This window comes from Molossus molossus, unplaced genomic scaffold, assembly GCF_014108415.1.
Source record: "Molossus molossus isolate mMolMol1 unplaced genomic scaffold, mMolMol1.p scaffold_m16_p_1, whole genome shotgun sequence".
NCBI classification, from domain to species: domain Eukaryota; kingdom Metazoa; phylum Chordata; class Mammalia; order Chiroptera; family Molossidae; genus Molossus; species Molossus molossus.
The window spans coordinates 87,804,542-87,828,971 of NW_023425344.1; the positions used below are offsets into that span (position 1 = coordinate 87,804,542).

The 24,430-nt window shown below is 49.1% G+C and overlaps 1 protein-coding gene across 3 annotated transcripts; it reads right to left on the reverse strand.

Moving 5' to 3' along the window:
• Positions 1-24,430, reverse strand: PITX2 (paired like homeodomain 2). Of its 3 annotated transcripts, XM_036266320.1 has the most exons (6): positions 24,226-24,430; positions 19,108-20,481; positions 15,292-15,347; positions 14,728-14,865; positions 3,681-3,886; positions 1-1,256 (listed from the first exon to the last, which is right to left on the reverse strand). In XM_036266320.1, exons 3-6 carry the CDS (start codon positions 15,335-15,337, stop codon positions 693-695), a joined length of 954 nt encoding a protein of 317 aa, XP_036122213.1. In that variant the 5' UTR covers positions 15,338-15,347; positions 19,108-20,481; positions 24,226-24,430; the 3' UTR covers positions 1-692. The 3 variants fall into 3 exon arrangements, with proteins under 3 accessions (XP_036122213.1, XP_036122220.1, XP_036122205.1); XM_036266327.1 differs by lacking the exon at positions 14,728-14,865; XM_036266312.1 differs by lacking the exons at positions 14,728-14,865; positions 15,292-15,347; positions 19,108-20,481; positions 24,226-24,430 and adding an exon at positions 4,723-5,208 and having other exon boundaries at positions 14-1,256.

A 24,430-nucleotide genomic window follows, 5' to 3' on the forward strand; every position in this document is an offset into this window, starting at 1 on the left:
TTTGTATGCAGTATATTTTACTCCCATGAAATAAAACACATTTTTTTTTTCATATTTGCTGAAAAGTAAAACAATAATATTGTACGAAATGTTATACACAGGGTAGGTTGTACGTAGCAGTTTCAGAAACATCATTGCATCCACCAGAGAAACTATTCTAAAACTGATATTCACACATTTTTTAATAATAATAATATGTTAGAAACATACAGTGTGGTATTTAATATATACATTCCTTTGCTTGAAAGCGAAAAATCCTAATCGCTTCTGTATAACATGCTTTATTTTAAAGCCTAACCTTTAAAAACACTGTTGTGATATTACTAACAACTGCTTTTTATAAAATTAATTTGACATTTCGATATATATACATCCTTTCAGTCATTTTAATGTTAACAATGCTAAACTTAAAAAATAACAAGCTTATAGTAATGTTAAAATGTCATATCCAGTCAAACATTTGTGTGTCCTTGCAACTGTTGGAAATATTTTTAGTGAAAGATGTCAGACATTGAGGAAATTCCTTTGAAATCAAGGTAGCTCCCTCTTTAATTCAGTGGTTTCCTTTTCTCTATCTTCTCTTTCTGTCCCTTTCATTAGTGCCCGCGACCTTCTAGCACAATTCCCAGTCTTTCAAGGGCAGAGTCGCCCCATCCAGCACGGTCCTAGGATCCCGGCGCTGTGGGCGCGGCTCACACCGGCCGGTCCACGGCGTACTGGCAAGCGCTCAGGTTGGACGCCGGGTTCTGCACGCTGGCATAGCCGAAGCTGGAGTGCTGCTTTGCTTTCAGTCTCAGGCTGGCCAGGCTCGAGTTACACGTGTCCCTATAAACATACGGAGGAGTCGGCGGCGCATAAGGACAGGCGGGCGTCGGCACCGCAGAATTCAGCGATGGGCTGCTCAGGTTGTTCAAGTTATTCAGGCTGTTGAGGCTGGAGCCTGGAACGCCGGTCACCGCTGAGGGCACCATGCTGGACGACATGCTCATGGAGGAGATGGAGTTGGGCGGGGAGAACATGCTCTGCGACGACAGGGGGTTGACGTTCATAGAGTTGAAGAAAGGGAAGCTCTTGGTGGACAGGGAGGCCGACGTAAGGCCCTTGGCGGCCCAGTTGTTGTAGGAGTAGCCCGGGTACATGTCGTCGTAGGGCTGCATAAGCCCGTTGAACTGCGGCCCAAAGCCGTTCTTGCACAGCTCGGCCTGTTGGTTGCGCTCCCGCTTTCTCCATTTGGCCCGGCGATTCTTGAACCAAACCTGGGGTGGAGGGCAGGGAGCAAACAGACGCCATAGATCGGATAAGTAAAACTTTGATCCCGGAGAGCACCAGAGGCCGCCTCCACTCTGACACATACACTAGTCGACACCTTTTCCCCCACCCCAGCACTGTCCCGCGCTCCAAAATGCGCAGTCACCTGTCCCGAGCCACCAACCGAGGGAGGGAGGCCGGGCGGCTCAGGCTTGTGCGCCGGGCTCTGAGCTTCGCCACAAACCCCAGCCTAACGGCGGCCTGCGGCAGCTTGTTCTCTAACCCAGGGTCCCAAAACACTTGCTACAAAAATAAACGCGGGTCAACAGGCTTTCCACTCAACCCTTCCCCTGCCACCTTGCAAACTTGTTTCCATTCCAAAGCCACCGCTTTGGATGATGAGGACCAGGGGCTGAGTGGGTACCAGAACCTGCTCTCTCCCACACAGCTCCTCCCTCCTCTGGGATCTCCACTGCCACCCTCCATTCCAGGGGAACCTGCGCCTTCCCAACAAGCCCCGGGCCGCGACCCCCTTCCTCGCCTTGCAAAATAACCAAGTAAAAAGCAAAGGCCACCTCCTCGACCGCTCATTAAAATAAACGAACTTGGCGCGTAAATCTCCGAACCCAGAACGGGTCGCTCTGTAGTCTCGCCCTCGCTTTGCTCTCCTCCTTGTCACTCCCCTCCCATCTCAGGCCAGGCCTGCGCGCTCCACGTTCTCCCGCTGGGCCCAGTCGGGTCTAGGCATTTCGGGCGGCCACCCAGCACAGCCAGCCCCCACCCGCGTCTGGTGGCCCCGCCGCAACCTCGCTCTCAATCCACATTGGGCCCGCCAGTCGCCCCAGACGGCGGCTTTTGTGTATTGGAGCGAGGCCTGGTCGGAGATTTCCGAGTTGACACTGGTGATGTTTCACATTACACATCTCAGCCGAGCCCAGCCGACTAATCCCGCTTTTTTTCTCTTTCATTCTTATTTCCTTTGTATCCCCCTTCCTCTTTTGCACCCGACTGCTATAAAAAGCACGCCTGACTCCCACTTGGCTGGACCAGCCGCGGGCCTGGAAGGAGGTAGAGGGAGGGAGCAAAAGCCCTGCGTGGCGGCAGCAGGGGGACTTGGGAGGGACTGCAGAGAAACCAGAGGATTGGGGGAGGGCTTTTCTGAAGGATTCCACAGAACCTACACATTATACTTTTATTTTAATTACTTGCCATTTCTACCCTCGCCGTCTAAACTTTGCCCAGGCGAGAAGAGTACGTGAGAGGCCCGTTCCCCTGTTGCGCAGGAGAGCTAATGAAAGACTGACCTTTTGCAAAACCATGCCGGCCGGCTGGAGCGCTAGCTCCATGCAGTTAAACTAAAACCACTTCCAACTTCATCCCGGCTCTTTTACCACCAGCCTAGCCTCACACCTTACACAAATGCCACCCAGAGAGTGTCCTCATTCCCTCTGTTCTGGGAGTGCATTTTGGCCTTAATTCTTTTCATCATTATTGTTATTTCTTTCCGTCATTATTGTTATATGTTTCCTTCTTTCTGCTTTCTCTGTTCTGGCTGAGGGCTCTGTTTTTCCATCCAGAGCATTTTTTATTTTATTTTATTTTATTTTTTACAGCAAAGCCTCGGGATCCTAAGCGTATTTTCTGTTTCCAGAATCCTAACAGTTTTGGAGTTTCCCACCGACCAGCATAAACCAGGATGTTGCTACTGGGTAACTGATTTAAAGTTCTTTTTTGCCAATCCATAAAGTACAGATTTACTACAAAGGTAAGCCCTTTCTTTGATAAAAACTATTACAACTGGGAGGAAGGGTATAACAATCTCCTGAGAAAAGATAAATAAACCAAACTGAAAAGTCTTTTTCTTTTTCTTTCTAAGAGGACTAGCAGGATAGTAGCTGTGTATTAAAATGGCTTCCGGAGATCACAAAACCTGGGGGGTAGGGTGTGAGAGAGACCTGAATGGCCGAAAACCCGCAAAGACCTTGTAACCAGGGCGAGACGAGTAAAGGCCGGGCCAGGCCCGGCGCGGAAGTTTCCCAAGGAGGGCCAAACCCTTGGGTGTTTCTGGCCAGTTTTCCTTGTTAAAGGCGCGCAGGTTGGAGCCTGTTCTCGGCTCCTGGCCTGGGAGGGATTTTATTAGCGGTCTCTTGGCGACTGAAAGCTGGGGACACAATACCCTGTACTAGGGATATATGCCACGCGGCCCAGTTTGGTAGGGCGCTGGGTGGCGTGGCGGTGAGCGGTGCTGCTCCGGGTCCCAACACCCGGCCGCGGCGGCCTCGGAAGGGGGTGCTGTAACCTCGCGATTGGGCCCTCCGAGAGGCCTTCGGCTTTTGCAAAGGCACCCCACCCTCACCCTCTGGGGCGGCTCCGCTTTCCATATTCCCTCCGGCTCTACACGGCCTGCAGCTCTACAACGCGCGGACTCCTACCCGGACTCGAGCTTCCGTAAGGTTGGTCCACACGGCGATTTCTTCGCGCGTGGACATGTCCGGGTAACGGTTTCTCTGAAAAGTGGCTTCCAGTTCCTGCAGCTGCTGGCTGGTGAAGTGAGTCCGCTGCCGCCGCTGCCGCTTTTTCTTGGATGGGTCTTCGGCGCCCACGTCCTCATTTTTTCCCTGCTGGCTCTTATCTTTTTCTGAAAACGAAACACACAAAGGTTCCCGTTAGCATGTCCACCGGCAACCCGCGAATTCCAACTGGACGGGGAGGCACTGGCCGGGAACAGCTGGGTGGCCAGCCGGGAGGAGTGTGTGAGCAACCGCTCTCGTGGCTCCGAGCGCTGCGTGGGGGGGGTGGGGGGGGTGCAGACGTGAGTGTGGGTGTGCGCGCCCCATCTCCTCCCCTCCCCCGGGCGCCGTACGTTTTATTTACATGTTTATCTGCCTGCGACCGTGGCACATTCATTTTTATAGCTTGTACTTTCTCGAGCACATTTATACGCCTCTGTGCAGACACACCAAATCTCCCAGGACACGCACCCGCGCGCGTTTCACAGACCCCCCCTCGAAGAAAGCTCAGCTTTCGATGCGGCTTCTAAAGGCTAGGAAAGTGGACCTTGGGATTCGGTCTCCCACTCAAGTTCAAAAAGACCTCTTCTTCTTCTAAGACATAGTTTCAGAGATACTTTGCTAACAAGCGGAGCTTCTCGGGAGCTGAAAGCTGAGAGGAGAACATGGCCCGGATAGGAGATGGGGAACGGCCTCTGAACGTTCTCGGGATTTTTGTGACTCAAGAAACAGAAGGGAGGTCAGCATAGGAATAGGGAGGGCGACAGAAAGACCCTCGCCATTGGCGCCGCCCCAGCCAGGCGGTGGAGGTAGAGCGAAAGGGACGGAAGTTCTGCGGACTGCAAGCTAAACGACCACTCCCACCACGCTTTCCCCAGCAGGGGCCCACTTCCTTGCGGGTGAGAGGGGTCGAGCGACGCGGGGCGGCCGGGCGGGGGTACCGCGGGGCAGCGCGGCGCCTTACCTGTGGCCTCGGGGCTGGAGGTGTCAGAGATGGTGTGCACCTCCAGCCTGTGCTTGGAAGAGTCCAGGGCGCGGGTCTGACCAGGAGCTAGGACCGAAGCCATAGCCAGTGGCTGGGGATGGTGACAAGAGGAGGACGAGGAGGCAGCCAACCTCTTGGTCCCTGCTGCTCGGTGCTCCAAATGCAGCGGGCCTTTCATGCAGTTCATGGACGAAGGAGCGCGTCGCCCTACGAGTCCTGGGCCGCACTGCGCTCTAGGCGCGGAGGTTCCCCGCGGTGTCCGCCGCGGGCACAGCCAGCGAGCACAACCCCCGTGGAGTCCTCCAGCCGCGCCGCACCGCCCTTTTCGGAGGGTTTAAGCGAAAGGTTCCGGCGACCGAAAGTCAGCGGGTAAACGGAGCCATGCGAAGGTGGGCAGGAGGGTACAGCTCCGAGCGTCTTTGGGGAGCAGGCTTGCAAGTTCCAAAGCGAAACGAGAGTGGGCAAAGACCCCTTTCTTCCCCCCTCCCTCTCCCAAGTACCCCTCCAATAAGGAAAGCTAACGCAGAGCGCGCTCTGCCCGCCCCCGCGCGCAGCCCTGACAGCGAAGTGTCAAGAGTGACAGGGACAGGTAGCTGATATTGGATCCCGGCGGCAACGGCGGCGCGAGCCTCGCGTCGCACCCTCCGCGTTGGGCACACGCACACCCTCACGGATCGCCGAGCTCGAGCCCGGTCTCGCCGCAGCTCAGCTCCTGGCACCTGGGCCAGCGACGGACCAGCACTGCGGCTCCGCGCTTCCCTGTTGGCCTAACATCTTAAAACCAGAGGCGGGCTTCCTGGTGCCGAGACGTCATTCGGCCACGGCCCTCCCCAAACCTCCTGCCTCCGCCTCCTCCCAGACCCTTCTTGGTGCCGGAGTGACAAGCCTCCGACCCAATCAGAAGGCCCCCAGCGGCGGCGGAGGGACAATGCTGCCTGCTCCTATCAGCTATGCGGGGCTGGGCCAATGCCTCGCTGCGCCCACAGAGTCTACACCCGCTGGCTCCAACCCGACTAAAGAGGATCGGCTTTTTGTTCGCGCGGGGTGGTGGAATGATGAGGCTGGGAGTAAAAGGCTCGGGAGAAAGGAGCTTGAAGTTACACGGATCAACAAGGCACCCCACTCTCCACCCCTTTTGTGTCTCACCATATCCATTTTCAATCCAAAGGTGTTTTTCTCCTGTATGGAAAGGAGACATGCTACTTAAAGTCAGAAATATTTAAAAACACCAACAAATCACCTCTCTGATCTTAGATTTTTCCAAACAACCTGTCAGGTGAATGCTGGGCTAATCTGAAGAAGCTTTCTTTTAATTGCAAAATAAGACATATCCCTGGGAAGGCAGGCTAATAAATTAGAAATCCAGAAGCAAATGGACCCGTCAAAAGAAAATTACCTTGACTTTAAACGAACAACTGTTTGGTGGTTCACTCTGGATTTATACAAGAATAAAAAGTCGCCTCAGATCACGTTCTCTGTAATGCTTATTAGTCCCCAGACAGAAAACACACAATAGAATAGAAACCCTAACCCAGCATTTTCAAAATGCTGAAAGCTTATCCATTCTACTTAACGTTGATTAAGACACATATCCTAGATCTTTCAAATTCCTTGTACACTGTATTAAGCTCGTCCTAACCAGGGAGAGAGCCGAGCTTTAAATTCGACTCTCTTGTTTACTTTATTATCAATCAGATTGAAATCCATAAAGCTTGTAGAATCAACAGCCTTGAGCTAATTATATATAAACTATGCTTTAATGAGTTTCCATACAATTAAGAATGTTGCCAAATAACCAATTTCAAGGATAATTTTTGCCTCCCCCCTACCTCCCCAGGAAGCGCATGGCTGTCTTGAATTTTAAAGTCCAAGCATGAAGAGGCAGTAGGGTCTGAGGGAAGGGCAAAAGCTTACGGGAACACTCAGCTACGTAAGGCAAAACCTTATTCATTTATATAAACAAAGGAAATAAAACACCTTTGGAGATATCCAACTCTTTGGAATTCCATTACTAAAGAAATGTAATTACCAAAGAAACTAAAGAAAGAAATCCAAACATATCACTTAAAATAATTTTAGAAAGTCCTTTTGTCCTCTGGCTTAGGTCAGCTGGAGAGCACAAACTAATCTTCCCTGGGTTCTGCATTGGCGATTACTTTATTGTGGAGTTAGTGTTATCATCCCTGACTGTGTATTTGTTTGACTTTACAGTCAATGATTTGCAACACCAGTATGGGGTCTCTTCAGAAAATTCCCTCCTTGTCCTTGCTCACAAGATTGGGAAACGTATTCAGTCTGGGGCAGAGTAGATGGATTGGAATACAAAAATGTTTGCAACCTATGTGGCTCTCCTTTGCCCTGCTCCCACCCCAAACCCTATCTGCAACTCCTCCCCCCATTTTAAACATGCTTAAGAGCAGTCAGAGGAACCAAATGAGAATTGTTCTTCAGTCTCTTCACACAAGTATCATCCTACTTTAAGAAGAATATAGCAACAAGGGGAAACTTTCTTTATAGTAAGCTTAAGATCAGCAATTCTAAGTTTAACCTTTTATGCCAGTTCACCCCCATTTCAGGCATACACACATCTACTCAGAGCAGAACACATCCCATAGGACAGGTCTGTGCTGGCTGAGGCTCATACATTCAGCTATATTAGGTTCTGCAATCTTATCACTAAATTATACATATTACACCAGCAGCCTGTTGGTAAAGAAGGTTAAATTAATTTACATTCTGTTCATTATCTGGTGCTTAAATGACGCATTTTATCCCTGAGATTTGGAGGAGAATCTCCTCAGACCCCACAGCGTTTTACTGAAGACAATGCTCTTACATTTGTAGTGGGTTTTAATCTGGTAAGACTTTAATTTGCTTAAGTCTTTTAAATAAGGGTTTTAGATGTTTCTAGCCATTTTCTTATTGAATTTCCTCTAATTCCCCCAAGATCATACAGTATATGTGTAAAGTAAATATTTCCTCCCATTGTACTGCCAGCCGATGACCTATAACTAAGTCAATATAAATCTAGCTCTTTTCTGCCCAATGTGTTTACTAATCATATTCCAGGTTCTTCTTTTAAACCTCAGCATAGCTGCGATCCCCACAGTAGCGCATCCCCAAAGCCTCATTTCACGAAGAAACTCCAGTGCATCAAAGAAAGAAAGCTTCTTCCATCATAGTGAGCATTCAGTTTTCGGTGCAAGCTTAGGGTGTTTTTCAAAATTTCTTACTTGGGAGAGCTGAGAAGCTCCACAGAGCCATATAGATTTCTAAGCACATCTCTCATTAAACCCGCAGAATTTTTATTTAAGCTCAGGTGGCTTTGCTTGACTAATAGAACTTTCATGGGGACAAATATACAATATGAAGGACCTAAATCACCCTCCAAAGTGGGTGGAAAACCCAATGGAAAGTGTCAGCATCTCACAGTGCCAAAGTGTTGGAGACATGGGAGGTGCTGGTGACCTTCAGGCTACCTAAAAGCCTAAAAGGACAAGGAATCTTAAATTGTGTTGATCCATTGCAAAGTCAAGTGGAAGGAAAGAAATCTTATGTATCTGGAGCACTCTGCTTAGAGAAAAAACCCCCACAACCATACATATGTATACCTATTAACCTACAGAATACACATATGTATTACACATACCCCCAACCCTAGCTCTCTAGACAACTGAGCCAGTGAGGCATTTCTTTGTTTTTTGTTTTTTTCAGCCAGAGTTTCGACTCTCTCCTACTCAATTAATCACTTCTCAAACTCTGAGCCTGAGTGACACACTTCACAGCACGCGATTCACTCCATGGCTGGTAGGAGTAACAATAGGAAAAGTCTACATGGGGAAAAGCAAGTGGGGAAGCAGGAAACACGTCAATAAAAATTGTAGTAGAGGTGGGCAATTTTGGAGATTTAATTTACAGCAACCTTGTGGGTGGGCACACAGGCACAGGAATGTAGATACGGAAAGAAGTTGGAAGGAAAGAAATCAAAGGGGTTCAGAACCCCTTTGACTGGTTCTAGGAATTAGTATTTCAGCCTTCCTCACGGAAATTTTCAGTCCAGAAATACTCAGCGTGGTTTGTTCAGGGAAACCGGTGCTCCACGGCCTCCTGGGGTGAGGACAGGAAGCCCAGTGCAGGGGTTTAAGTTTTTGTGTCCAAAGACATCAGGTTATAGTCTCAATTGGATTTTCTTGCTTATTCTTTCAAATAGTGTCTCTTGAGGAGGGAAATGCATGACACAGAGTCAGGAGAGTTTTGAGCTGGTATTTACCACCGAATACTAGTCTTAAAGTCTTATTTAATTTCACACTCTTTAGTGTTAGTTGCGCAAAACCCCTCTGGCCATGGAGATGAGATTGGTTGGGCTTCGCTGTCATCCTCTCAGTAGCAGAGGCCCGGGTATGGATTGGGACCCAACCAAGGGGCCGACAACATTTGAAAAAAATGTGTCCTCAGAGTTCACCTGGAAAATGACTCAATTAGATGTCTCATTGCGCTGTCAGGTCTTGGAGGGGTGGGAGTCTCGCTCTGGTCCAGGTCAGCTCAAGGACGTGGCCGCCCGGGATTCCGCGGAGAGCCACATGACAAGCGTGAGTGTGCCAGAACGGTGGTGTAAGGCTCAGAGGTCAGAAGGAGACCTTGTACCCTGTTCAAGAAGTGGCCCTTCTCCTCCTCCTTCCTCTGCCTGGCTTTTCTCCACACAAAAATCAAGCTGGAAAGGGCCCCCTTTCTACTCATGTCTCCCCAGCCATCATCCACAAATTAAAGGCTTGACCGAGGCTAATTTTTTCACCTTCTCTAATGGAATTAAAAAGTGCTAGTTTATTTTTTAAAAAGGGTGGTGAAGTAGAATTCTTTTCTAATCAGAAGTCTACAGATGTACTGAGCGACACCCGTCCTCTGTAGGTTCGTGTAATTGGTCCCCATGTTTCTGTTCCCACACACTCTACCACTGGAGGTCTGGTGTGACTAGGTGAGGGAGTTCAGGAGACAGGTGTAGGTACCCCCACACTGGCCAGTGAAGAGAAGATCAAGGGATTAGACCAGGCACAGGAGCAGGGGGCTGGTGAAATCGCTAAACCCACATGCTGTAATACCTTTTCACATTAGCATGTTAGCCTTACAGGTTTATTAGGCCCTCATTTAGTCACGGAGAAGTAAAATACAGAGAACGTATACATGTTTGTTAGGGTAGGAGAGGAAGACAAGTGGGAATAACATACATCAATATTCAGGTCCAGAGAGAGAGAGAAGTGACAAGGGACTAATTAAAGTCACTTAAAAAACAAAACAAAAATTGGATTAAGATACTCCTTTCTCTTTTTATTTTCTCTCTTTCTGCCTTTCCAGCTCATGTTTGTCTCCCTTTTCTATTTCTCTTGCTCTCCCTTCTTTCTGTCTTCCCTCTCCCTGACTTGCTGGTTGCTAACATTCAGCATTAGTTGTCATGGTGACCATAAATCACATAAATCCAAAAATACCCACCTATAATCTGAGATGAAGCTTTTATTTCCCTAGCGAAATAATATTTTAAAAGCTGTCAGCTGACAAAAAAGGAACCCAGCTCATTGTAGTAACCCAAGTAATATATTACTGCTAAAGATTTAAATTAAAATGTCAGCCTGTTAAAAACATGCTGGGAGAATCTTGGGCACTCCTCATGTCAGATCCTCACAATGGAGTTGACTCCATCACTCCTGATCATTCTTTAACACAGATACACAATTTTTCTGCTCTCTCTCCTTCTGTTAATTTATTCCTTCCTCTCTCGACTACCTTAGTCCTCACAGATTCTCTGCCTTGGGTTGTAAAAGAAAGGAGACTTCACCTGGATCAGAAAGGAGCTTGCTAGGACCTTGTGTGTTGGTTCTCTGTTATCAATCATTTCCCCTAAGTGAAAAATAAAGACTTTTGGGGGAAAAGTGCTATTGAGAACCATAATGAGGGCGACTTCCTAGAGGAGCTGAGAAGAAACGAAGAGAGGACTGATAGGGAAGAGACCAATAGCGGAGGACTTTGCTGGGCGGCCAGGTTCTGTGGTTGAAGTCTAGCCCAGGAAAGGTATGTAAATTCTACCGTCCTGCTTTTTCCTACTGAGAGGAAACTTCTCCATTTGGAGCCCTGGTGGTCGTGGTGATTGGGGCGGGGGGAGCAGGAGCGGGGGGGGGGGCAGCCGCAGTTGGGCCTTTTGTCTTCTACCTTGGGCTTGTTGTCTTTTTCCTATCTTTGGATTACAGGGTATTCGCCTAGATGAAGAGCCATTAATTACCCATTCAGTCAATATTAGGAAGACCACAAAGCTTTTTACATAGGATTAAGAAGACATCAGATTGTTCCATTAGTATATTCCTGCTCACGAATAAGCTTTCGTTATACATTTTCTTTTCCCCGGAGCCGCGCTAACAACTGCTGCATATATTAGCAGCGGGCGGCGCGGAGAAAGAAGCCGCTCCAGCCCGACCAAACTTTGAGCGCAACCTGTAAAGCCTGCCTCTGCGGGCGGGGATCCGCAGGGGGCGGCCACCTTGGGACGGCTGTTCGAATTGCCCCCGATGGCGGAAAGACACACACACACACACACACCCCGCGGAGAGGCAGCTTCTGCCAACACGCTGATTTGGCGGGGGAATCCAAAAGAAAATGGAAATCTCCCCTCCCTGCCCAGCTCCCCTCTCTCGTTGCCTCTTGCTCAGACGATACGCGCCTTGGCAGGCCCCGTTCCTGTCCCCGGCTGCACTGCGCGCCTTCTACCCTTCTAAACACCCCCCCCCCCTTTTTTTTTCTGACAATGCTCAGGCCCGCAGCACTGCCCCCGCGTAACGTTTTGCGTTTCGCTGCGCAGGGTCTGGGTTGCTGTCCCTGGTGTCCTTGTTAGCATTAAAGTCGCTTCATACCGGCGGAGGGAACCAAGATTGTTTGCTTTCAGGGGGTACCTTGGAACCCACGTTAGTATGTGCTCGGCAAACATTTGCTGATTGAATGAATGAGGGGTCTGTGGCCGCGGAGGCGGTGGGGTTATCCCGGGTCTTCGGAAGAAGTCGGGACGAACTGCTGCCCAGTGAGAGTGTGTCGCGGCTGGGGCTCCGCACTGGGCCTGCGAGTCCCCTCCCAAAGGAAGGAAGTTTTCCAACACTAGAGACCAGGTCAAACACCTTCAACCCAGCCGCCGTGCCAGAGCTATTTAAAAATTCATGGCGTCGCTGGGGGAGGCCGGGCGAAGGCCCCCCACCTCAGGTCTGGTCGCTAAACCAGGTGCCAGGACCAAGGAGAGACAGCTTGGGTTGATTTCAGCTGGGAATCCAGAGCCACCGCCCTGAAACTTCAGGGTTACTGACAGGGGAAGCTCAGCCCATTCCCTTCCTGAAGGTCAAGACCACTTTTTGAGTTCCGCAAGGAGGTTCCTCTCAGGACACCCAAAACAAGGAAAAATGAAGGACTTCTGTTCTAGGGATATTCTCAGGGGCTTCTGCCTCTTACTCGCGGAGGGGGTTACCGCTTAACCTGTCAACTCTTCTTCGCTCCACTTGCCATGCCTAGTCATTCCTCTGTCCACCCTCTCAAAACCCTGGCCTAACAGGTCTCCAGCTGACTTCATGCTCCATGTCTTTTTGGGGTTCGCGCCAGGCTGGAGGTCAGCCTGTTGGATGTCAAAGGAAATGGGACTCCATGGGAAACAAATCTGGGCCCGAGCCTCCCGGAAGTCCTCTCTGCCTACTCAGAGAACGTTTTCAGGCTTCAATGACGACGTGGGGTTTCGGTGGGTGAGGAGAGGGTAGTGTCAATAATAGAACATACCGGATCTTTTTGAAAATCGCGTGTCATTGTAAACTTTTTTTTTTTTTTCAAGAGCAAATAAAAACTAAAAAACAAAGGAGAAACATCTCTTTCTTTTAAAAGCAGGTTGTGGCCAGGAGTTGGCTTATTACATAAGTTAAATTTGCTTATATTCAGTAAAGGCGATGCAGGCAACCTTCCTTTAAGAGTACTATAGCTTCACACACTCATTTTGGGTGACTTTTTTTTGGCCTACCAGATCCGTAAAAGCCAATAAAGTCAAGATTTTCAGCATTTCTTATTATCACATGCTTCTTCTTCATTAATGGCATTAAATATGTTTGGATAGCAATTTTGTTTCTGGCCTAAAAAGTAGAAAAGAGACTATTGGCATTGTAGGGGAAGAGCCCTTCACGTGTGTTAAAATAATCTGGGCTTAAAAGTAATGGTTATTTCTAGTTCTTTGTTTATTTGTTAATTATCAAAAGAGAACATCCAGGGTTGTCTGTCAAGACTTCCCTGCTAACCCACTTCTTTCCCACCTAGGAATCCCCCATTCCACCCTAGGCTTCTTCCTTAAGAGGTCCTGCCTCCCTAGCTCGAATAGAGGCCACCACCTGTACTTAGAAACCATTCCTGGGGTCAAAGAGTCTTGTGTGAGGGTGGGGGTGGAGGACATATTTTGCATCTCTCCAGCTCCCAGCGAAGCGAGAAATGTCAGCCTCGGCTGGGCGGCGGCCAGTCCGCCCCGTGCGAAGTCAGTTTGAGGACCTCCTCTAGTCTGGCTGGAGCCAGGGCTGAACCCGCACAACGTATTTTCCCCGGGAGTCATGGCTGCTCTTGATTTTTAACCATATCCCAAACATACTCTGGTCTAATAATTTATTTTTACGACCGATTATCAAACAGAAGAAGAATTTAACACAATCTTAATGACAGAAATCACCGGACGTTATCTCTCCATGGCCCCATTTAACCCCATGGGGTTAATCCCGGACAAGTGAGCATTTAACTGGCCCAGCAGGAGGACCCGCGATATTGTGCAGTGTCCAGGCCGGTCTGCTCCGGACCACTTTAGACGTTTTATTTCAACAAATGATGTTTTTCTCTCAGATTCACTGGGAAGCCCAAATGCAGGGCCTTTTTTTTTTTTTTTTTCTTAGTAATATGGTTTGTTTACTTGGCCAGGGTCCCAATTCGCATCTCCCTCCCCTTCGGGCACCCATTCCATTTGTATCCTTACTCTTTAATCCGGAAAGAGGGGGTTAGGGGACGAGGGCTGGGGGTAGGGTGGGCGTCGCTTTATCTCCTCACACTATCAAAAGTCAACAACTTCCTAAGGCTAGGCACTTATTTATTAAGGAGCCAGGAAAATCCGGAAAAAAGAGGAGCAGTAGGTTTGGTTTCTCGTGTATTACAAGGAAAGCTTGTCCTATCTCTTGCTTTTCACACACACACACTACAAAAGAACAAGTTTCAGTTTATCAAACACCTGTGCAATGGGTTGGAGACGTTTTAAGTTTTACACAAGGCTGCAGGCTTTGAGCAGCAATGTCCCTTGACTCGTTCAGAATGAAACCAGCCAATCGAGTAACGACACCACCAAAACTCGAGGCCCTGCAACCAGCACAACAGGTAGGTTCGCGTCGACAGGGGCACACACTCCTTTCTACCTTTGGCTGCTATGCATGCTCGCTGCCCTCTGGCTCTGCGGAGTGTTGTCAGCTCCTCCACCTCCCCAGCCAGGCAAATCTCCGCCAACACAAGCCTCCCTTGCTCGCCTTCCGCGGTAAACTCCGCACCCACAAGTCTGGGCGGGGCGCGGCTGAAAGCCTCCGGGACAGTGTGGGCCCTTGCTGGTGCTGCCCGCAGTGGGTCGTGGCGAGCGACAGAGGTCGCTGTTGGACCACTTTTCCACGCCAGTTGGAGGCACCGAGGTAGGTTGGGGTATACATAGATTAGGCCAAAAGGAAAGAGCGAGAAAGCGAGAGGGAGAGGTGTTGGGTCTCAGGAGAGCAGTATGATTTGGGGAAAGGTATTAACGTCCCTGGGGCGGCTGCTTTCCGTCCCACCCAGAGGCCAAGTGTCTAAGTTCAAGGAGCAGGAGCGCCGGTCTGGTGCGCCCGCCTGCTTACGCTTCACCCAAGGCCAAGAGGCCCCGGGGCGAGGCCGGTGCCCAGCTCGCAGCCTGCGTTTCGCTCCCGGCCTTACCATTGGTGCCAGGATGCTGCCGCGGGAAGAGCTTGCTGCTGGCCACCTCTTTCCGGCTCTCTGGAGAGTCCGTGAACTCGACCTTTTTGATCTCGGAGTCTTTGGAGAAGAGGCATTCAACGGCGGCCGGCTGCACGCCTGGGCCATGCGCGCCCGCCCCACGTGCGCGGAAAGAGACGCCCCCGGCCGCCGCGGAAAGGAGCGGGGGTAGGGGTGTGGGGTAAGCAGGACCGAGGAAAAAGAGGGACAAAGAGCAAAGACCCAGTTAGAAGGGAGAGCGGAGGGCACTCCCGTCTCGCGGACCCTCTGGGCCACCCGGCGCTGGGGCGTCCTCTCTCTGCACTTTCCCGGCTGCCAGCAGCTCCCGTTCGGGGGAGTCGGTGGGGGTTTCGGGACGCGGCGAGCAGCTGCCCCCGGTTCAGATTCTGATTTCCTTCCTGCCCTTGGCCGGCCCCTCCGGGAAGCGCCTCACACCGCGACCTCAGCGCAGGGCAGGTGCCCTCTCACTACCCTCGCGTGGCACGGTCGGCCGTCGGGGGACCGGGAAGGAGAAACGAGTCTTACCTAATTGCACGCACGCGGACACCAGTTTGCGGCAGTTGGTCTCCATTCCCCGTTATCTGCAAAATAGAAGAGAGGGAGGGCTGTGTGAAGCGTTGGGTCACGAAAGCGAAAGGCTCAAAGGAGGCTCCCTGGGGGGCGGGTAATTTCAACACCCGCAAGTAGGCGCTTATCCTGTGCTAGGTTCTCGGACCTCACAGCTACTGGCTGCCCAGATTTATCCCCACCCTAGCACGAGGGATGAGGCGGAGATCTCCCTCCACAGCCGCAGTGAATGGGCCCAGGGGCTCTTGGCCTATAAAGCTACCGCGTTCTGGGGTCCTAGGCTGTGGAACTACTCACAAGGTGTCTATCAGGGGCTAAGAGCCCGTCTGAACACCAGGGTAACTTCAGCAGATACAAACTTGGTGGGGCGGGGGTGGGGAGGTTTAGAGGCCTTTTATCTTGGGGAGTTGTGTGCGAAGGCAACCGCTCAGCACAGCACTCAGTGGGAACTCAGTAAACAGGTAGAATGTCAGAGTCAACTTGTTCCTGTCCTAGACCGCAATTGTCCTCGATTTTCTGTAAAGCGAACAGGACTCTGAGGCTCTGGGCCTAGGTGTCTCCTGGAACAAGCCGGCTTTGGGCCTCTCATCCATCAGGAACCACTTTTCCATATTTAGCCACACTTCTCCCTGGAGATACTCGCCCGGCCATTTATTTACTCTAAAGTATGATTTAAGATCGCAGAGGAGAGAAACGCTGTGGCCAGAGTGAGACTGAAGAGCGCGGGACAAACGTTCCCAGAGGGTTTATTGCCCACCAAGGATGGAGAAATAGCTCTAAGAGACCGGCCTCCCCAGTTCTCTCCCTTCTCCTCCCAGGCAGACCAAATCTTTTGCAAATTTCCAACCACAACGCAGCGAGCCTAACTTTTAACGCGCCTCCCCTTCTCCGCCACAGGCAAACCCGGAGAAGCGGGTGGTGAGGGGCTCTGTTGGGTTGGGTAGAAGAGATGCGGCTGCTTTAAAGACAGAAGAAATGAAAGGAGGCTGCGAGCTCCCCAGGACCGTTCGATCTTGGCTCCTGCCTCGCTCTACGACAACTAGGGTACGCCGGCGGAGGGAGGGCCCACTGCGCTGGAGTCCGGGGTGAGGGTGGGCGAGGGCGTTGCCTGGTTAGCGGAGGGGCAGAGGCAAGCAGATAGCTGCGGGTCTGCCTCTGGCCTGAGTCGCATTTTCCTGCTCCTCGGCCTTTCCTGGAAGGAGCCGGACCCAGGGCCACTGGCCAAGGTCGCTGACTAGAGGAGGGGAAGCGGCGTGGGGATACCGGGTGGGGACCGCCAGCCAAGTGGTTCTCCCACCCTCTCGGAGACTGGGGGCTCCGCGAATCTTTGCGGGCCCGGGGGCCCAGAAGTAGCAGTTTGGCGGCTCCAGATTTAGTGATTCTGCAGTAAAATCACAGGATTAGTCCCTGATTGAGATGTCTGTTCGTGAGATATTACAAAATTCATTATCACAGCTTTCTACTAACTCGATATGAAGTAACACAGATGGGATTTTATTAGTCCAGACTTCAAATGTTTACTTATGATAATTTCAGGGGAAATTTGCATGTCATCATCATTTCGATAATCTTTTTTTTTTTTTTTCTTTTTAAACGTCTGAACTGGCTGCATTATTAGTTGGTGGCCGGAGCATTGCAGATGGTAATGGTAAATAGTTCTTATTTTCTAAAAGAATAAAATATACAAAAGAAAAAGATCGGGTCACTCGATATAAAATAAGCCAGTTATTACACATTCTCCCCCACTCCCAAGCTTCAGTTCTGAAGACCAAACAAAGTAATACAAAACAAATCTTCAAGAACTGTGCTCTAAGGATTGAAAAGAAGGTCAAGGCATGTTCCTTAGCTCACTCCTATGTGTCCTTGTGACTTGGGGATTTATTTGGCAGTCAAAATGAGCCCTGGAACCTACATTTATTTATTTATTTATTTATTTATTTATTTATTACTTCATATAATGTCCAGGCCTACTAGATGAATTAAGTTTAAATAACTAGAGAAGATAATTAAAATTAAAAAATAATTTTCTAATTCCTACCTGCTGGTCCTTAAACTTGCCCTGTCAAGACAAGTCTTACAAGACAAATTTGTCTGTAGGATTTAGGGAATGAGTTCAATGGCTAATCTCACAAATTAAGATGCACAACTTTTCCTGCTAGAAAGTTTTCACCCCAAAAGTTCATGTCCTAGTTAGAGTATATATAAGCCAGGCAGTCTTGCTCTATCCAACTTGAGTATCCTGTTGTGAGTAAGCGAAGAGGACCAGACAGCTAATGGAGCACACTGCACCACAGTAGTCAAGGCTGGCAGGCAGGCAAACTCTAAGAAATAAAAAGATTTGCTTAAAAATAATTTCCAATGATTGTCATAAGAAAAATTTCCGGAAAATATATAGTTCTAATAATTACAAATCCTTTCACATTCCCTCCCCTTTCCTTTCACTTTGATACCCTATAATAAAATCTTCAATGGAAAATTTAAAAATAAACAGCGCAAGAACATATGTTTTAAATGAACCAAATTGGTGAGATTAGCCAGTAAATTAATTCGCAGAAGGTAATTATTTAAGGAAATTACAATACTGCATAACAGAGTTCTGTATTTTACCAGTTTAAGCCTTCTTTTAAACCAATTAATATTGATGCTTTAGGAACACTTGAGGAACAATGCACCTGAATAATTTAAGTGTAGTTTTTGCTGAGATAAAGTAAAACATTCCATAAATGGAGTAGCTATTTAATTTTTAGGGAAAGTTTGATCGAAATCTTGCATGATTATTTTATGTTAAACTAATAAAAATCCTCAACGTATTTTGCTTAATTGCTTTGTTTCCTTGGCATAATTGGTATTTGAGTCTTAGATGAATTTTCTCCAAAATGATATTAAAAACGTCTTTAATTCTTGTTAATGGCCTAAAAAAAGAAATCAATGAAATCTCTCTAAAATAGCTTAATTTTTCATAAAAATATTTTAGGATGTATGAATTCCTGTTGTTTATATTTATAATAGTACAAGATTTTTCCATTTAGTTTACTTTAGTAAGACATCATACTGGCACAAAAAAAAATGTAAAAATCAGACTACCCTATGATGGTTTGATTTCTAAATTGCTTAGGAAAGTAAAGCCATTAAATTAGGTGGGGGGCATTTTTCTCAGATTTAGAATCTTTATTATTTATTTTTATTTGACATTTGGAAAAGAGTCCTCTTCCGGGCACCCATTTAAAATGTATCTCCTTAATGTAAGACTGGAGTTGACTGGTGGTCAATTTAAAGGATTTATAATCCGAAGTAATTGTGTGAGCTTGGCATCCAGTCCTGGCTCCCAGGTAATTCGTTTGGGCCTGAGAGGTCACTAACTGCCAGTTAAGATGGAATCTTTTTTTCCAATTGGTAACAATGGGAAGGGGGCTAATCTTCCAGTAGCTGAAACTTTGTACCCAGCTCTTTATCTTGAGAATGCTAATCCTCAGTTTGAGGATTTGTCCCTGCCGTGTTGGCACCGAGATTTAGGAGAAGATACTTCTTTTTAAATGCCAGCCATGGTCTCGCTTCCCACTCGACTTCAGCGCCCCAAAGATTGTTAGTGTATGTGACTGGGGACGAAAGGAACAAGGCTTTGCAAGTTCTGTTTGCCAACTGCGTTACCTCGGGGGGAGGAGGGAGGCATCCCCAAGAGCTACAAATCACCTACAATGAAGATTCTCCAAAGTGGAACAAATTTCTAAACTCGCATTATCTCACATCCTTGCGGGACAGACGGCCTCCACTTACCGGCTACCGGGAGAAAGCTGCTGTCTCCGTGTCCCGCCGCTTCCCGGGGAGATTTCCAGCGAGCCAGGCGCGGGCTGCACTGCAAACGCCCGAAAGCCGGGCCGAGAGGACTGCGGGGCTCCCGAGGGTGCCAAGTTCCGAGGGAGTCCACGGGGGCGCGGGGGCCTCCGGAATCTAGCCGTCACTGGCAGTTTCTTTTTGCTCCGCTCCAGCTTTCTCGCTCGGTCTCGCACTCTCTCTCTCCTCCCTCGCTCTCATCCCTCTCTGTTCCCTCCGCTCCGACTCCGTGTGGGGAGTGACGTGACGTCAGCAGAGATTCCACCAAACTCCACTGCACAGTGGCCGGCGGGCGGGCGGCCGAGCCGGGCTGCAAGGCCGGCGAGCAGGAGCCAGCTCAGCTCTAGGGCGACCGCGGGGGGAGCAACAGGGGCTCCGAGAGGCGAGGCAGGGGAGAGGTCGGATGCCAGGCGGCCGAGGAGTCGGGAGCCGGAGAAAGAGCTTGGGCGAGCAAAGGGAGGAGAGGGAGCCGGGCAGGACGTTTAGACAGGAGCAGACGAGCAGCAGGCGCATGCACTCCCACTGTGGAAAAGAGGACACGAAGGGAGGATGGGTGGGAGGAGGAGAAAAAGACATCTGCGCCAAACCGGGAGCTCGAAGAAATCAGAGAGGGAGGGCCAGGGCGTCGGGGAGACAGAAAGGTACTCCCGGGGAGCCAACCGGAACGGATAGGGAGGAAAGGGCAGGGAAAGTGGCCCAAGAAATGGAACAAAGGACAGTGGGCAAGGGATTGTTTGGGGCGAGGCCTGTGGGGTGTGAGTCTGAGTGGGCCGGTGTGTGACCTTCTTTCTGGTCTGCAGGGTTGAGGGAAGAGGTCACAGAGACTAGGGGTGGGGGGTGGGGCGGCAGAAGTGAGGGAAGGGCAGGAGGTTGGAGTTAAGGTAGGAGGGGTGGGAGTGAGAGAGGATGACCGTGGAGAAATCTGGAAAAGTGGGTGACCGGGGGCAGCCGGGAGCGAGCGAGTGAGACTAGTCAACCCGAGAAGACTGGGCCACTTGGTCCAGCACCGAGGGCCTGGACACAGGCTCCCGAAGTCAAGGCGAGGGGAACAGCTACGCGGCACCCCGTGTCCGCGCACAAGTGGGCACTGCTGCGCACTGCCCAGAGTATACCAAGAGATTGTGCTGGACAAGGCTCAGGCCCTCATAGAGTCTAGAATTTCCTCTGCTGTATCTACATTCAAGGAGTTCACTCCGGGTCACGGCTATCTCATTTTTTAAAATGACGAGGTTAAGGTTCCTGTCGAGCATGGTATTAAATTGCACGGGACGGCGGTGGGGGTGGGAAGGGAAGCTCCCCTCAAATTCACATTTTCTCCTAAAAATCAAAGAACATGTGAAGTTAGGTCATTTTCACCCGAAAAGTGTGCCCTACTTCTAAACCCTGATTTTTCGATGTCTTGACGGGAGCAAGGGTGTGTGTTTTGGTAGGGAGCAGGATACTTATGCTCAGTCTTGCCCTTGGATGGAAGAACTATAAATATGATTTGCCTGGAAGACCAGGTGTGAAGGCTTCTGCCAGGCATATTGGACAAAGCTCCTCCAGTCTCAAGGGCATCCTGTTAATGTATGTTTTTGGAAAGTGTTGGAAAACAGCCATAGCTCTCATTTGGGTTTTTCCACCAATGCTAGTTCCTGCATAGGAACAAAACTCAGCCAGGCCCGCCATGAAAAAGCCCTCCCTTTTGGCCCTCAATAGAGAATAAAGTTCTCTCTAGAAGTTGTATTGCTTTTCCTAAATCAAGGTATCAGTTCTCATAATTTTAGGAAAAAAAAATGACTTGTTGGGAAAATGTGTGAGAAATATGTACATTAAAAAGGCCTGTCTTGAAAATAACCCAGGTCACCACATAGGTTTGGGGTTTTTCATGCATTTGGGGGCTGTCTGGAACATGTTATGTGTTTTGTTGAATTACTCCGTGTTTTGAATTCATTTGAGTTAGCAGTAAAAACAGGCAAACAAACTTGCTCAATTTGTTTTGAATGCTAAATCCCTTCACTTTGAAACAGCTAACAGTCGACAGATGGACTCATTTTATGGAAAGGGTTAGCCTCTTCAGCCACGAAGAAAACTGGGGAGAGACTGCATTTTAAAGTCATTACTAACCTTCATGTAACATCCGTGAAAACTCAAACTTTCTCCCTTTACCGGGTGAAAATTCAAGGCAGTTTTATTGAAAGGAGGCCACACGGAAAATGACCACGTGCTGTTTTTATTTTTATTTTCCCTCGGTCTCTGGGAATTTTTATTTCCGGTTTCTGAAATCTTGCTGAGGCAAGAAAATCAAATTTAATCAACAAGTCTCACAACTGAAATCTAAAGTCACAACGTAATGGCAGACGTATTCCAAGAGAGACATTTTCATCTCTGCCTATCAAGGATGTCCTCCCCTCTTTTTCTTTTCATTTTATAGAGATTAGGAGACGCTCAAGCAGAAGGGCCTCGCCTTCATCTGGTGGCAAGGATGGGAAATCTCATGGAAAAATGGGAAAAGAGTGAGAACATCAGAGACAGGAAGATTCAGAGACCCGGAGAGACAAGGGAGAGAGAACCAGGCTGCAGCTGGGGAGAAGCGCAGATCTGCGCGTGCAGCCCCCTCCCCTCTGGATTCAGAGGTTTGCTCACCAGGACTGGGATGAAGGGGCTTCGGGGAGCTCACGACCCCTCGCCCCCCCTTTCTGTCTGGTGTCTCGCCCGCCAGGGGCTAGTTAACCCTAGTCCGGACGTCGCAGACACCGCTCTGAGCTTTTGGGCCCTCGCCTCGCCCAGCGCCAGTGCAGCTGAAGTGAGCAGCTGGTGGGAAATGCAAATGGCTCCTGGAGAAATAGAAGATACAGAATGATTCTCATTCCCTCCTCGAGTGTGTGGAAGGAGCTGGACATACGTTTCACGCTCCTAATCCTTCTTTTACATTTTTAGTCATACTCCTATTAAACAACTAATTAATGCCCAGAACCATCGGGGAATACATTAGGCATGCAGCGGAGAGGCAGGGTGCTGGGAGGCTACAAGCCACCGAGCTGATGTAAGACGTGGATTTCAGGTTTTTCCCTGTCAGAGTAGAAATGGAATCGTGGGCCCTGGCGACGGGCGGTGGCGATTGTATTTAGATTCCGATTACTCCAAATTAGAAAGGGTTGGAGGGAGCGTCCGAGCAAAGCAAGCACTCTCGGCCCTGCAGTTGTAAACAAGGCTGCAGCATCAAAGGTACCACCAGCTCCTTAAGAGCAGGTCGCCTGGGTTGGGAGCCCGGCTAGGGGACGCTGACCTCATTCATATATCTGTGAATTTCAAGGATGTTGCTTCGACATAAACAACTCTCTGGTCGGTTCTGGTATCCTTGATGAGACTCAGTGCTCCAGAGTATATTTAAAAAATGTCCTCGGATGTATACAACCTTTTTACTTTTCCAAAATTTTCAACCAAGTCTAAAGATAGCAGCCTTCCACTGGACCATCCCCCCCCCCCAGCCCTTCTTTCTGTCTTTTCCACTATCTGATTTAATGTGTGTGTGTGTGGGGGGGGGAGGGCACAAGGAATTAAAAACATAGCCCCCACCTCCCAATATCAGTCCAGGAAGAGCGCTACTTGACTGAACAGGGTCAGAGAATTTTTATTGAGATTCTGAATGATACCCTTCCCTCCAAGATTTTGAAGCAAGTGACAGTACTGTTAGAACAGGAATCAAACTGTGAAGCTCAGGGAGGACATAACATTTTCTGAGCAAAGCGCCGTAAGACCGAGGACAACTGTAGGGTGACCTCGGCCAGCCCTTGCTCACCCAAGAGTCAGAATTTGGGAAAGGTACAGTATTATTTTACAGCTCGCCAACGGGCTGCGTGCTACCATTTACTTTCTCACTCTGGATTATGATCTCAACCCTGGCAGACAATTTCCCCAGCTCCTTATCTGACAACAAGTGAGTATGTAAATAGCAATGGCTAGAGATGTTTAACTGCCTCAAACATTATTGATTTGTTGGCTGTTCTAAATTTTCTCGCCAGTCCAGGTCTTGTTTCCGAATTCTCTCTTCAGGCGGTTTGATCAGAATTTCCGATGCTACAACACAATAATTGTTTTTTTTTTTTTTTTTTTTTAAAGGCATTTAAGATGAACCAATTGATTTGCATATAAATTAAAATTACTATGCGTTGCCTATTCCGGTATCCTATAATCATTTTGAAATTAGTACTTAACCACTCGAGCTAAAAGAATATATAAATGTCTGTATTGACTTACTAATGAATTACCTAATTAAAACGTCCTAGGGATGTTGGGCCCTGGAAAGATTGTTAAATCAAGACATTTTAGGGAGGGATGAGTATTGGACGGGTAACAGACCACTGTCTGGAACTCAACAGAGTTTCGGTGATTCCGAGCTTTGATTTCGGAGCACTGGTCCTTCTCTGTTGTTACTGATTTGGTGCTTGTTTGTAAATAAACGAAGAGGAAGGAGCGCTCCGGTGGCCGCGGCCGCGCAGGCCCTTTGCTCTGGCAGAGACCTTCCAGCTCCAGCCCAGCAGCTCTAAATGCTGGAGCAGCGGGGCCAGTCCGGAGGTGTGGGGCCGCGGCGGTCTGGCCAGCCTACCCCTCTCCTGCTGCCTCGCGGGCTGTCTGGGCAAGCGGCGGCCGCGCGCTCTCCGCACGATCCGAGAGCGGGAACTCGAGCCGACGTTTAATAGATATGCTAACTGAGCACTTACCTTCGTACTGAGAATACGAATAAAAGGTAGCTCTTCTTAAGAGAGGCGGTGCAAAGGCACGCCAGGAGTTCAGAAAAGGCTGGCGGCGGGAAATCTGTAGCCTGGGGGCTCGCCAGCATCCCCTTTCATTTCAAGCACTTATTGATTTGCTGTTGTCATCTTTGGCGACGCAGAAGGACACTTGAAAGAATTTCTGATGGGGCTCTGATCTCAGAAAGAAGGTGACCTGCCTAGGCTCTCACCAAATTCTTAATTACCACATCAACTGCTTTTTTTTATCCCCACCCCACCTCCTTCCCCCATGGCAACTGAGTTTGCTTATTCTTAACTTTTTAAATTAATTCAGAAACTTCCTTACCTCTATTGGCTTCCCTTTTGCAGTGGTTTTCTATTGGAATCTCCTCCCTCCCTTTCCCTCTATTAGGGTCTGTACGTTGATCCCTCTGACCTTTGGCATACCTGGGCCTTTCAACTTCTCTCAATTATTTTAGATTTGAGGATGGAAGGCCCACCCGCTCCGCTATGTGCACCCATTTAGAGATGTGAAGATTTACCCAGATTGC

What these genes read in the sequence shown, in the direction of transcription:
- PITX2 (XM_036266312.1), bottom strand. Translation starts at nt 4,930, where the DNA reads ATGAACTGCATGAAAGGCCCGCTGCATTTGGAGCACCGAGCAGCAGGG. An exon ending in CTCCAGCCCCGAGGCCACAG is followed by an intron (nt 3,887 to 4,722) that starts GTAAGGCGCCGC and finishes TTTCGTTTTCAG; the next exon opens with AAAAAGATAAGAGCCAGCAG. An exon ending in TTACGGAAGCTCGAGTCCGG is followed by an intron (nt 1,257 to 3,680) that starts GTAGGAGTCCGC and finishes CCTCCACCCCAG; the next exon opens with GTTTGGTTCAAGAATCGCCG.